Source organism: Gavia stellata, chromosome 36 (genome assembly GCF_030936135.1).
Source record: "Gavia stellata isolate bGavSte3 chromosome 36, bGavSte3.hap2, whole genome shotgun sequence".
NCBI lineage: Eukaryota > Metazoa > Chordata > Aves > Gaviiformes > Gaviidae > Gavia > Gavia stellata.
Window position 1 is genome coordinate 914,089 of NC_082629.1, and position 13,996 is coordinate 928,084.

The 13,996-nt window shown below is 47.1% G+C and overlaps 2 protein-coding genes across 3 annotated transcripts; one reads left to right on the forward strand and one right to left on the reverse strand.

The window, feature by feature from the left end:
- Nucleotides 1–1,209: 1,209 nt before the first annotated feature.
- LOC104258112 (interferon-induced protein with tetratricopeptide repeats 1-like) lies at nt 1,210–3,495 on the forward strand. The gene is made up of 2 exons (XM_009813083.2): nt 1,210–1,214; nt 2,184–3,495. Exons 1-2 carry the CDS (start codon nt 1,210–1,212, stop codon nt 3,493–3,495), a joined length of 1,317 nt encoding a protein of 438 aa, XP_009811385.2.
- A 2,395-nt stretch (nt 3,496–5,890) lies between these two features.
- RACGAP1 (Rac GTPase activating protein 1) lies at nt 5,891–13,770 on the reverse strand. Of its 2 annotated transcripts, none has more exons than XM_059832875.1 (17): nt 13,756–13,770; nt 12,364–12,452; nt 11,702–11,904; nt 11,189–11,325; nt 10,904–10,973; nt 10,630–10,683; nt 9,816–9,893; nt 9,562–9,679; nt 9,239–9,369; nt 8,840–9,004; nt 8,338–8,433; nt 7,894–8,092; nt 7,496–7,601; nt 7,151–7,283; nt 6,862–6,997; nt 6,492–6,600; nt 5,891–6,172 (listed from the first exon to the last, which is right to left on the reverse strand). In XM_059832875.1, the coding sequence occupies exons 2-17, from the start codon at nt 12,446–12,448 to the stop codon at nt 6,097–6,099; spliced, it is 1,896 nt and encodes a 631-aa protein (XP_059688858.1). In that variant the 5' UTR covers nt 12,449–12,452; nt 13,756–13,770; the 3' UTR covers nt 5,891–6,096. The 2 variants fall into 2 exon arrangements, with proteins under 2 accessions (XP_059688858.1, XP_059688857.1); XM_059832874.1 differs by lacking the exon at nt 13,756–13,770 and adding an exon at nt 12,947–12,966.
- Between the last annotated feature and the right edge of the window lie 226 nt (nt 13,771–13,996).

Genomic DNA, 13,996 nt, shown 5'->3' on the forward strand with positions numbered 1-13,996 from the left:
TACCCCATTCCCCTCGTGATAAATTCTCCCTACTTCCTTTGCATTGCTGCGGTGACTCATCAGCATCCTGAGGGGGGAAAACGATATTGATGGGTTTTTTCTTCTTCTTTCCTGGGAGGAATATGGTGATCGTTTCTTCCTCCTTGGTTTAGGGTTTACTTGGGGCTATTTTTTTTTGTGTATTTTCTATTACTCTCTATACTTGAATCTTTCTTCAGAGCTGCAATTCCACATCACATCCAGATATAATATGTATCCTGTGTTTTACCTCTATTTTTTTCTGTTAGCTCAAAGACCGGTTTCTGTCCTGCCAAAACTGTGTGCTTCAATGGTCAGTGATGGATCAGTGGGAATTGCTAATAGTCCTGGGGCCATCCTCTGCTCGACTGACCCTCTGGCAGCACTACCTGCTCCTTAAGTACGTACATCAGCTTTATCACAGGCACAGCCATGTTACCTCACAGTTACACAAATCTATGCAAATCCAATGGCTAAAAATCGATTAGGTAACAGCCACCTTGTTGCTAGGCAGTTGTGTTACAGGTAAACAAGCTAAACAAGCTACAGTAAAGTTTCAGGCAGGTCAGGACAGATCCAGGCAAAACCAGCCCGACAAGCCCCAGTGCCAAGGTCTGACAGAGCCCTACGGAGCCTTTGGCCTTTCAATGATAACGGCAATGACGTATTTACATTCCGTAGCCCAGTACCCTTCTCTATCACCTTAGCCCTGTTGCTTTCTAAAAGCTTTAATGCTAACAAAGTCCTTTTCAGGGGGAGAAGGTCTCCAGGGGCATGTTCAGATCGTGCAGCTCCAACGACTGGGTTTCCCGTCTTGTTTCATAGAATCGTTTAGGTTGGAAAAGACCTTTAAGATCACCAAGTCCAACCGTAAACCTAAACACTGCCCAGTCCACCACTAAACCATGTCCCCAAGCACCTCGTCCACACCCCAGTCCTATTTTGCAAAGGGAAGGCAGTAGCTTCAAGGCAGGGAGACCAAGATACTTTTCTTTCCTGCTTTAAGTCTTTCAGTTTTGCTTCCTCCGAGACAAGTTGTTTAATCAGACCCTGCCCAGAAGGAAGTACTTTCTCTATTTAAGGATCAGTCAATAAGTTAGACTCCCCAGTGCTCAGTGTATCTGCTGCATTGTGGAAGAGGCGCAGCCCAAGCCATCGCTCCCTGACAGTGACACTACACCCACAGCAAAAATGAGGTAAGCACACAGCATCCATTCTTGTAGTAGCGCTCAGAAAGAGGGGCTTTGGGTTGACAAGGCTCAGTGCAATGTCCTCGTTCAGAACCACAGAAGGGTTGAGGTTGGACAGGGCCTGTGGAGGTCACCTTGTACCAAGCCCCTGCTCAAGCAGGGCCACTAAGAGCAGGTTGCCCATGACCACGTCCAGATGGCTTTTGGATGGAGATGGAGATTCCACAAGCTCTCTGGGTGATCTCTACCAGTACTCTGTCATCCTCACAGTTAAAAGAAGAAAGGTTTCCTGATGATGGAGACTCACAAGTTTCAGTTTGTGCTCACTGCTTCTTGTTCTGGCACTGGGCACCACTGAAAACAGTGTGGCTCTGCTTTCTTTGCACCCTCTCTTCAGGTATTTATATACATTTCTCAGATCCCTCTGAGCCTTCTCTTCTCTAGGCTGAAGAGGCCCAGCTCTCTCAGCCTTTCCTCATATAAGAGATGCTCCAGCACAACATCTTCATGGCTCTTTGTTTGACTCTCTCTTTGTTGAGCCATCTCTTGCTGTATCCTTCAGATGAAGGCACAGCCCCTGTTTCCTCCCTGCGAGGAGCAAAGTTTTCATCGTGGAGCTTTGGCTAGCTCTGCTCTTTCCATTTCTTGCAGTCCACCCCAGGGCCTTTGTCTTAGGTAAGAAGGAGCAGCCCTGGCTCCAGACACGGGTGACTCCCCTTTGGAGAACAGCAAGCCAGGAATGAAGCCTTCCAGATGGTTCCCTGAAAATGGGCTGGTGAGAACAAAGATTTACAGGTTCTTTAGTAGCTTGAGTGCAAGGGACTTGCTGAGCAAGTGGGGAGAGCCCTATCCTCTGCCCCTCCCTCCTTTTTGTTTGATGTACAGCTAGAAGCTCCTTTCTGCTCTGTGTGGGTACCACAGGACCCCACCCCTCCACATACCGCCTTTTCATAACCCACATTTTCCTCTTTGTAGCAACGAGCAACTGAAGGAAAAGTTGGATACCCTTCAATGCCATTTCACCTGGCATTTGGGTGTAACAGGCCATGCCGAACCTACACACATCCTGCAGAAGCTAGCTGTTGAAATCAGGCACACGCCCTACCAAAACCAGGCAGCACTCCTGGGGCTGCAGGCATACCTGTACCAGCTGAAAGGCCAGAACAAAGAAGCTCTGCAAAGCCTTAAAGATGCTGAAGAGCACGAGAGACAAGATGGGCAGCAGGCAGCTGCTGCTGCTTCTTTGATTATCTATGGGAATTATGCTTGGATTCACTACCTTCAGGCTTCTTATCAGGAGGCTGAAAGCTATCTGGAACAAATTCAGGAGCTCTGCCCAACTCCTTGGGATGCACGGCTGATCCCGTATATCCAGGCCCAGAAAGGCTGGTCCCTCTTGGCTATCAGAGCCCGTAACGGGGAACGGGCAAGAGAGTGCTTTGAGGTGGCATTGATGCTTGAACCAGGGAACAGATATTTCCATGCTGGGCTCGGAGTGGCTCTTTATTCCTCCTGGAGTTACTTCTGGTATCCTGATATTGCAAGTAAAGCCATAATCCAATTGGAAAGAACTGTCCTTGAGCAGCCAGATAACTACAGAGCCAAAATATATTTAGCCAAGCTACTTGAACAAGCGGATATAGAAAGATCAATTGGCTTGATAGAAGAAAGTGCAGAGAAAAGCTCTGACCCCGATGTCCTCAAAGCTTCAGCTTTGTTCTTCCTGCGACGGTCTACAGAGAGAGCAATTGAGATATTACAGCGAGCCCTGCAGCAGGATCCAGGTTACCACCTTCTCCACCAAGCCTTGGCCAAGTGCTATAAGATACAGTGGCTTAATGCAAAGAAGGAAGACAAGAACAACATATTGGAGGCAGCCATCAACGACCTCGAGCAAACTCTTCAGAAATATCCAGACCTTGACCTCGTGTTCGTAAAGCTGCAGTTAGCAGAGTTCTATGGCACAAGAGACCCAGCACAGGAAGAGAAGATCTACAAGGAGTTGCAGGAGAGAAAGGACACCCTGAGCCCCAAAGGCCATCAAGCCCTTAGTCTTTACTGGGGAAAGTTCTTCCTCTATAAGAAGAAGTCACTTAATGAAGCAAAAGCAAAGTTTATGGATGGTTACAAAATTCCCATGCTGACAGAAGAGAGGAAGGAGTGTGCACGGAGGCTGACAAAGATGGCTTGGCACTGCCACAGCGAGGAGGCTGATGCTATCTACCGCTTCATCCAAGAGACTGACCGCCACCTGCCTGCGGAATTTGCTGGAACCAATCTAGACTGATGGTGGGAGCCCCAGTCTGGAGAAAGCAAGGTATTCTTTTTGCAAAGCTAGAAGGCATCAAGGACTAGTGCCTCTCTCTCCCCAACAGCAGGCCCATCATCTCACTCAGATATAAAGCTTCTTCTCAGACCATCCCATTGCTCGTCCATTAAATACAGGCCTACCCATAGATAACTGACTGCCCAAAATTTACACACCCTGCCCTCAGTCCTGCTTCTCTGAAAGGAGAGAATGAAAACAAAGGTGAAGGAATTTGGCTTATGGGGTCTGAGCACAATCCTTTGCAGGTGTAGACCTGTTTCACTCCCTTGGAGTTGCTGTAGATAAGAACTAAGGGCTGATTAGGGCAGCATGAGAAGTTAACTCACTTCAGTTGTCAGAATTCTATCATTTGCAACAACGAAGGAGGTGGCTTCCTCCATAAGATCACTAACTGCTGAGGGGTCTTGATGTGGGTGAAGAACAGGACAGAGAGATGGTCCCTGGCCTGTCCAGTTGTATTAAGTGCAAATGTAGCAAGAGCTAGCTGCTGATTAAGGAGCATATAGTTGTGATTGTATCTGCACTAAACCTTTGAAGCGCATGTGTGCTTGTCCCTGCCTGAAAATAAAACAAGGGGTTTGCTTTCTTGCACTGGTACCCACTTCAGAGAAATCACTAGGAACAGTGTACTCAGCACTGTTTCTGAGGCCAAAGTGAGGCTTTAAATATTCTTTGATCAATAAATATTTCAAATTCTTTTCCATATGATTTCCTCTGTGCAATAGCTAGCGGCTCCTTGCCACCTAAAGCAACTAGAACATGGACTGCCAGAGATACACCCTTTCTTCCCAGTTTTCACTATCCATTCCCCCCAGGCTCACGTTAAGTACAGCTTTCTCCACGATGTCCTATCTACTTGCACATCCCACTGTGGAACTTGTGTCCTTCCCTGGGGACACGCCCCCCCCCCATCCCAGTGCTGCAGCCACATTTCCAAGCACTGGCAGGGCCACCTCTGTGCCCAGCAGTAAGCAAGTGGGAGTGGCTTGCCAGGGTGTCCCCAAGCCCCATCAGTCCCCAGAGTGGAGCCATGGGGACCAAGGCAGATGTCCCCCAGCAGGTCCTGCTGCAACCCACCCCCACCCCCCTTTCTGCTCCAACAAGGAACAGGCAAGGACCCAGTTTGGGAGAAGATGCTCCAGAAAAGGACCAAGCCAAGTGCATCCAAGATGCAGGATGTGGGGAAGGGGAACATGCCTCAGTGCCCCCCCCCACACACATCTGGTGTGCATGGAAACACCAGAGGCCAGAAACACCCACCTGTCCTGTGGCCCCAGCCCCACGGGGGAAGGGAGACAGCAGCCCCCAGCTGCCCCATCTCCTGCAGTGTGTCAAAGCTAGGGTGCAAACATGCCAGGAGAAGACTTCAGGACTTCACCCTCCAGACCCTGCAACCAAGGGGAAGAGAGACAACCCAGGCCACCACATTCAGCCCAGGCTATTTCACCTCCTGATACAATATTGGGTACCAAAACTGTTCTTCTCCTTCCTCCTCTGGAGCCATGAGCCACAGCCTGGTGCATGATCCTGCACCCCAGCAGCAAAGACTGCCAGGTTCATAAAGAACCTTGGGGCAGGAGCTACTCAGAGCACAGCACCTCAGCATTACAGCACCACAGCCTCCTGTAATGCTACACAGGCCCTAATTAAAACTCTATAGCACAAGTAAAAAGCATTAGCCAGAGTACAGAATCATAGGTCACATAGAACATAGTGATTTACTTAACCACACAGGTCAGGACAGTTTTCCAGAGCTCTATAAAAACAGCCATTTTATAAACTTCTATACGAGTTCCATAAGTCTTTTCACACAGCACTGGGCAAGGTCACATACCCCAAATTGGGAAAGCAGGGACTCCCAAAAGCAAGGGTACTATTAAACCACCCTCATTCCCCACACCAGTATGAGCAGCACTAGTAGTTAATTTAGACTACCCAGGAATCCTTTGGGTTTGCATCTACAGACAGTCATCTACAAAATTTTCCCATTGTAAACACTACATCAGGAAACATTTCTTTGGAAAAAGTCACAGTCTCTCCGGCAGTTAATTAACCAGAACATTGTTTGCCCATCAGACAAATGCAACACTGCCATCCTCAGGACTGCACCACCATAGCGCAAGTCAAGAATTAGACCTGCGTGCTGTTTGACAAAAGTTCAATGGGGGTGTCCCTGCTGTGTGAAGAACAACCTATGGAGTTTTAAAAAATAAAACCAAACTTACAATCCTTGTATGACTGTTCCACTTTGTATGGGTAGAAGACTGGATGCTATTCAAAAGTGTCAGTGAGTTCCAATAGCAGGGGTTTTTTTTTTATTAAAACTTTGAACAAATCCTGCTAGTTACTTTCTTCACCAATACTAAATTCAGCACAGCATTAGATAATAAAAATACATTGCACAATAAAATCCCATTAAAAGTCTCAGTTAAGCTGAAAGATAAAAGGAAAAGGATCTTATTACATAAGCTGCCAAGGGCCATGGAGAGGACTTGCGTTTATTGTACTTATGCATATTGGTGTGCAAACACTAGGACGACACTAACTCCCAGGTCCACTTCATTTCAGCATAGGAGAGGCAAAGAAGTTGCCCTGATGCCCAAGCTGGGTTGTTGACTTGCTTTTGCTCCCAAATCTAGTTCAAGAGAAGTAGAAAAATATCAGGTTTGGATTTGGGATACAGAGGTCTAACACCCTCCCTTTCCCAGGGGTCATTCACCCAAATTTTACCACCTCCCAAACAAAGTGTTTCTCTCCCTACCATAACATGATGCTTGTTAACCATTACGCAGCTTGAACTGTTACTACAGCACTGATTAAGGGAGAGTTGACAGAGTAGTAAATCCAAGCTGCTCCCAGAACTGGGTCGGGAAGTCTATTTCTAGTTCTCCTTGAACACCCAAACGACCTGCAGTCATCCCAACATCTCCATGATAACACCCCCTGGCACTTACTTGGGGGTGGTTTTGCTGAAGGTAGAACGGACCCTCTGGGACAGGGAGCTAGATGACGGCGTCTTGGAGAGCTGCTGTTCTGGAGTGGTGAGAGGTCCAAGCATGCTCACTGTCAAAAAAAGAGGCAGCAAAGTGAGCAACATGAGGACAGCTGAAGTTTTCATTGCCATGCAAAGAACATTAGACATTCCCTAGCATCTGTCAAAAATACTAGACAAATCTGGTATTTCCTGGCATGCTTTTCTTCCCTCTTCCTCCATAAAGCATGCAGGAATGGCTAGCTCCAACAGCCTCACAAGCAGCTTTGGCTGAGGGTCGTTATTTTTAGTACAGCAGCTGCACAGCCAATAGAGCAGCGCCCAGGGGCTACCTTTAACATCTGGTGTCTGTGGAGTGGCATAGGCATTGATGTTCTCAATTACGTGCGCTGGGTCAATGTTTTCTTGGTCCACCATCATCAACTGGCTCCAGTAGTCCATAGGCAGCAGCAGAAGTCGCTCCACTACCTACAGAGACACCCATGAGCAGCTGATGTCACAAGATGGTACACAGCTTTGACACAGACACCACACAGGCATCACCTCAGCTCCCTCCAGAAATTCATCCGAATTCTTTAAATAGGACACGTTCGCCCAAATCAGTCCTTTCTGCTGACCTACCTTAGGCTGTCGCTTAGTGTCTTGCAAGAGTGTCATCGGGTCAGGATCAGGTACCGCATGGGCAACTATTGTGGGGCCAAAGACTTTGGCCAAGTTGGTAATGTCCATTTTAGTCTCCGGGCTCTGAGCCACCCTATATTAAAAAAATTATTAATAAAGAGAGAACGTAGCTTGTCCCCTTCACTTGTCATACAACTCCCGCCATCCCACATATACTTCAGCCTCTGAATAAGCAGGCTTTTCCAGAATGAAGATTTTATGCTCACAAACAGTTACAAGAGCCAATTAGAGAAGGCACCAGTGACAACATCCCCCTTTCAGACCTACCAGTCCATTTGAACATACCTCTGCAGGTGGATCATGAGGAAAGCTAGGGTGTCCCTATTGGCCTGAGGAAGTTCACCAACTGCTTGGTACATAGCAGCAACACTGTTGTCCTCATCCAAGATTTCTAGGGGAAAAAAAGTTTAGACCTCAGAAAGTGGTCCCAGAGGCACAGCTGCAATATTCCCCTCACAGCAATAGCTAGCCTGAGAAACAAGGAAGCCAGAAACTTCACATGCCATTGTAATAATTTTGTATCCTGTCCAAGCACTAGAACTTGTTTCTTTCCTCTTCCATCAACACAGCTGCAAGCATGAGGGCTCCACAGAGCACTGCGGTCTGCCAGTTCACGCAACAGCTAAACCTGTGACCCTCAAGCCTAGGGAAATAGTCAGAGATGTCATTTAGCAGCTCCTTACCTGCAGCTTCCATAAAAGTCTTGTTTAACCGGAAAGTGAGAAGGGGTTCTTTCAGGCTGCGTAGAAAGTCCTTGAGAAGGCCACAGATAGCATGGATATCGTCCACTTTACTGAGCAGAGGAACATTTTTTGCTCTAAGAAACTTCTCTTTCAGTTCCCTCACTGTCTTGTCACAGCCAGATATCCGGTAAAGGCCTGTCTGTTAACAGAAAGCATTACTTAGAGGCAGAATATCAACTGCACATTTAAAGCTGACAGCCTTCCGCTCCCACTTTCTCTCCACACCTGAGCACTCTACACAGACACTGTTGCTCACTCACAGACTCACCCACCACTGAACAGTGCTATATACACCATAAATAGAGATATTTGGGTTAATAATTTGTTTTCCTCACACTGCAACCCATTTCATTAGCCCTGTTTCACACCTCATTTTCGTTTTACCTCATGCAGCCCTCGCTGCTCGATCTCATTAACACAGTGCACTAAGATGGAAGGGATCATTGGAGGAGTAGAAGGGACAAAGTCCATCAGGGTCCCCTAAGAGGCAGAAGGGAAAATAAATAAGACACTTGGTCTTCAAGACATGAAAAATACTCTGAGGAATTCATAGTGAGATCTAGGCTTAAAAAACAATCATTATTTCTTCTTCATCAGCCCAGAGAAGATCAGCACTATATTCATCAGCACAATGCCGCAGGATTGCCTACCCAGAGCTGCAACGTTCACAACTCAACACCCTCCTAACATCGAATCCCTACCACCCACTACCCTGGTTACTGAATGACACATTAGCAAGCTCATTTGCGTTTTGTTATGCAGCTCTGAGCAACAGGAGCTCTTCTGTGGAAGGCAGTTCTGGAGCCTAAGCATGTTCTAACTCTAACCAAACATTAGTCAATTTGCTTGGCAGCTGTACTGCCCCAGGCTCACCCTACAGACTTACCTCTCCAATCCTGACAGGAGTCCCTGTCAAAGTGGGGATACAGGGAAGAGGACAGCGATCCCGACACTCTGGATGAGCAACCACACGGCAGTCTCTGCACTTCAGAGAAATTTTTCCAAATTTTACTCTCTTTCCGCATGGAACACACGATTCTGGCTTGATAACCTAATGATTCGGAACATACAGATGGGAAGAGATCAGCAAAATGTAGTAACTCAGCAGGACTTAAACTGGATAACCATATAGGATAACATATTCCCTGATCCATGCAGGTAACCAGTACAGTTAATATTGACTTGAGACATAATGGCTGGTAGTCTCTTATCAATAGTTTGGTATCACACGCATTTAAAAAAGGAAGGAGATGCTTTTTCAAGTTCTTCCTGCCTGTAAACCTACCGTCTTTGAAACAAATTCATGCAGCCTCACTCCCCCATTGCTCTGCGGGGTGCCAGAGCCATCAGTCTCTGGTTTGTATTCCAGCTGCTTACTGCCTATGCTTGACTCGCTGCTCCAAGGCTGCAAAGGGCCTGAAAGACAGAAGAGGAGTGTTGACTGAATGGAATCGCTCCACTGCATAACCTTTGCTTCAAAGCAAGTGCATCGTAAACCAGAGGTAGCTGCCTGGGTCCTGGAGGGAGGTAACAGTAACATTTCAGGATAGCCTCCGGCCTACAAAGTAGCTGCTTCAGGACTAGGACAAAGGGAGACATGACACCTACCACTCTTTCTTCGGCTTCTCAGACTATAAGGCACAGTCTGGATAGTAGAGATAGCTTCAATTGGGCCGCCATCATTGGGGACCATAAGAGTTGTCTTTGCTACTATGGATTCATTTCCCTGTAATGAGAAATAGGCAGTTAGTGACAGCAATACTGACAGGACACAGGATTTTCTAATTCATTGGCCCTAGAAACAGGTGTGCAATATGACCAACTACTCTAAGTGAACACAAACCCAGCTGGGATCACCATACCTGGTCCACTGTGGAGCCAATTGATCTGGTTTTCTTCTGAGGACCTGGTGGGCCTTCGATGAACTGCCTGGAAGACCGCTGAAAAGACATAGTATATTTTTATTTATGAGGCAGGTATGCTGTTAGCTTGATGTTATACTAGTTCAGTATAACTAGAAGGACCGAACAATTATCTGCACACACTACAGATGCATTAATTTTTTCCACAGTACTGTTCTTTGTGGCAACCTTGGAAGTTGCCATGAAGTATCATGAGGCCTCAATATACTACTCTTTCAAATAATTTCCCCAGCCAGCTTTATAATCCAATTCAGAAAAAAGAAAGGAGGAAAAAAAACAAAACCACACACACAAAAGTGAAGGGCAACTAAACAAGTCCCAGACTCTTCTCAACTCTCCTAGTGATGGTTTCAGGCTGTCCTTTCCCACCTGTGCCTACTGCATACTAGCAGACCAGAATAAGTACAAGCTCCTTTACAGAAGGGAAAAATATTAGGGAAAGTCCTGTAGGAAGTTAATCTGGTAGCTGTTAATAACCTTCAAGTGCTTTCTTGCAAATTCTAGGCCACAGCAGAACAAGATATGGGGAACTCCACTCTAGTCATTTTCAACAGACAAACAACGACATCAGAATTAACTTTGAATCTAAATCCACACAGCAGGTCTGAATTATAGTAGCAGCACATCCATCTGAAGTTTGATTGTGATTAGTAGCTCAGACATCATTATAGGTGGCTGGGAGGCGACAGATGGTGACATTGTGTCAGCTAAGGCTAACAATGGCATCTATTTGAAGGGGAAGAATTGAACATACCCGCTTCTCTCTCCTTTTCAGTCTGACAGCTTTCACCACAGAGGAATCCCAGTCCTGTGGGAAATACACAACACTGGTTAGCTCAGTGTAAATACCATACAGCCTCTGGCCAGGACTTTCATTAAGCTTTAGCCAACAGCACACCAGAGGAATGCAAATCAGCTCTACCAGTTTAATACCACAGTAATCTAAACACAAAAGGGTCTCTAGGGATTACCCCACACCCCTAACAATTTACAGTGGAGGAAAACTTTAGAACTTGGAGTTACATTACCAGTGACTCATCGGTCTTGTCAAAGCTGATGTCTGACAGAATTGAGCCAGATTCATCTATTGTAGACAGCCTAAAAAAAAATAAAAATCAAAAATTAGAAGAAACTTGTATCAGTTTGGCTTTCAGTCAGCCATGGTTCCAGAACAATCTTACTGACCCAGAGGAACTGTACTTCAAACTGGAATAAAAAGTAAAACTCTGTTGATATGGGTACAGTATGTATCACTGAGGTACACAGCTGGATTGGTATTTAACACTTATGTTGCCCAGACATATGTTGCCTACCTTTTGTTGCCTGAACCCCCTATAGAAACCTGTGGCCTGTTAAGAAAGGCGAGGGCAGACTTCTGTTCTTCACTTAGCTGAATACTCCCAGATGCATCACACATGAGCAGCTCTCGAATCAGTTGTATTTGCCGCTCCTGTAAAGGCAGATAATATCAGAAGCTGCCACAGGACCAACTCCATTTAAATTACTGTATGAAGCAATCTGAAGTGTTTGCGATACCACACAGATAGGTTTTCAGAACTTGTGTCAATAGACTGCTAATGGCTGCAAAGCCCGTGCTCTGACAAGTAATGGCAGCTCAGCTCCAAACAGCAGCCAGCCGCCTTTTTCCAGACCAAAGCAGAACGCTACTGCAAGGAGCCAAGCCAATTTGTTGCTGTTGGGTTTCTTCCTCCCCGGGGAAAAAAAGTTATAATGAGTGCCAGTCCTTATTTTCCATAGATCAATGCAGCTTAATCACCTTGTCTCCACACTCTAAAGAGCTAACTGGTAATAAAGGAATTACTCACCAGCTTTTCACAGTCCGTTTCAGCTTTTTGCCTTCGTTTGATCTCCACGTCCACTTGATTGCGAGCATGTTTCAGCTTCACATCCAAAGCACTACGTTCAGCTTCAGTTTTCATGAGAAGTTCTTTGTACCTGCCAAGCTCATGCTCCGTTTTCTGCAATTTTCTCCGATACTCTTCAAAGTTCTTCGCTAACTGAATAAACTCTGGAGAGAAGACACATATATCTTTAGCTACCCAGGCAAGCAGACAAGATGCAGCAGCCCTCCTTTCACTGACAACAGATATCTATTAACATAACCTGCTCCCAACTGAAGAGCAGGGAAGCCAACCTTTCAGCAAACCCACCTACACTCTAGATGTTCATGAGATCTTGCAGTTTTTCAGATCAAGTCCTTCATGTCAGTATCAACCAGAAGAGCTAGAACATCCCTGCGTGGATGAAGTCAGCTTGCTGCAAGCAGAAGCTGGCCTTGCCTAGAAGTTCAGCCAGTGCCTTCATATTTCTCAACGATGGAAAAGACCCCTCAAATCTGACTGCCTGTAGCAGTCTTATTACCCAAAACATCATCAACCGATTCCTCAATATCAGCTAATATAGTTTGTTTGCACGTCTATATTCTTACAGCAAACACAGCACAACCCACTTCAGAAACAGAACTTACGGCATTCGTTTCCTTCGCTTAAAACTTCAGCCTGGCGCGTAAGTTGATCATACAGACTCCGTAAGTTCAGCATCACAGTCTCCATCTTCCTGCCAAGAAACCAGAGCTAAATAAACAGCCCAGCCCTTTCTTCCCACTTCCGAACAGAAAACATGTTACCAGCCCAAAGAAAAGAGAATCAGCTTCAGAATTAATGATTTTTAATTTTTTTAAGGCGATTTTTAGAAGCTGCACAAACAGAAATACATTAAGAGTTGTGTTTTATGGACATTTATGCATGTAAATTCTTTCCTGGAGAACGAAGGAAGATCCTCAGCCCTCCACAGTTTATGGATAGCAGAGCCACAGAGAGGGGCAGTATAGCTCCCTTCCTTATTGCTTCAAATAATCTCCAGTATACTACAGAGGCTCAGAACCCAAGGCAAGATGAAGGATCCCAAATCTTTCTCCTTCTGGAAGGCTGCAGAACACAGCTCATGCCCTGTCTACAAATAACTTGGTACTATATAGGGCATTAAAATCTGCAAGTTTTCAGAGCTTTGTAAGATAAAAATAGGAGCAACATTCTGGGGAATTTTAATACAGTTCTAAGTTTAGCTGCATTTTAAGTTACAGCTCCTACTGCAAACAGCTGTTAAAATTCAGCCAGTCAGCACATTTTCCTCCAACGGTAGCAACAATGGCATAAACAGAAGCAATGAAGAGGAAAGCCTCCATCTCAGCAACACAGAAATTACTTCGCTGAGGCAAGAGGTTGTTGGGGCACACAGGAGAGCCTCGACTAATAAATCAGCACCAGAAGCAGGTGCAGACGTAGTCGGGAGAGGTGCCAGGAGGGGGGACAACACACCAGCTTAGCACTTAAGAGGCCACGGTGGAAAGCTTTGAAGTACTCTATTCACAGTTACAGACTCTGCAGACACAGATAGCTCGGGACCTTTTATATTACGTAGACTACAAGGTGTGGAAAAGCTCTCTACTGAAAGGCCCTCCTCTGTTCCTTGTAGTCTGCTTAACTCACGGCAAGGAGCACTTCAACAGTTTCGTGCCTTAATTAGCAGCACCACGATCATTAGCACCGCGCCCAACTCGGCGGCAGACGCCGGGGAGGGCGAAGGAACAAGGCCGGCCCGTAAAGCACCCACAGCCGCCCCCCAAGGCACGAGCCCTCCCTGGGAGGCAGCGAGGGAAAAGGCCTCTGAGGAAACGGGCGCCGGGCCCGCCCAGGACGCCGGCCCGCGCTGCGCCCGGAAGGCAGCTCACCTCGGCCGGTGAGGGCGGCCCCGCGGCCTGGGCGAGGCCCGGTGCTGGGGACTCGCCGCCTGTGCAAGGCGCCGGTAGCGGGGCCCCGCCGCTTTCCCTCAGCCGCCCCTCACGCTCCCGCGCACTCACCTGGGCCGCCGGCCCGGAGCGAGCTCCGACTCCAACCGCCCAGCCTAACCGCCCCGCACTTCGGTTTGAATCCCTGCTGCCAGCCAATCCCAGCGTGCTCCCCACCCTCCCGGCCTCTCATTGGCTCCGTTCACTGGGCGTCTGAAGCCAAGCTGGCGCCATGTCTGCTGAGGGCGTGGCCTCTCTGCTCCACTCCCTGGCGCGAGGGCGGACCGGCGCCCGAACGGCCGTCTGCTGAAGC

Excerpts from the sequence above, each read along its gene's own strand:
- RACGAP1 (XM_059832874.1), bottom strand. The coding sequence starts at position 12,966 with ATGCAGCTAAACTTAGAACT. Across the intron at positions 6,998-7,150 it reads ACACTAAGCGACAGCCTAAG|GTAGTGGAGCGACTTCTGCT; the intron begins GTAGGTCAGCAG and ends GTGTCTCTGTAG. Across the intron at positions 6,601-6,861 it reads ACAGACACCAGATGTTAAAG|TGAGCATGCTTGGACCTCTC; the intron begins GTAGCCCCTGGG and ends TTTTTTTGACAG.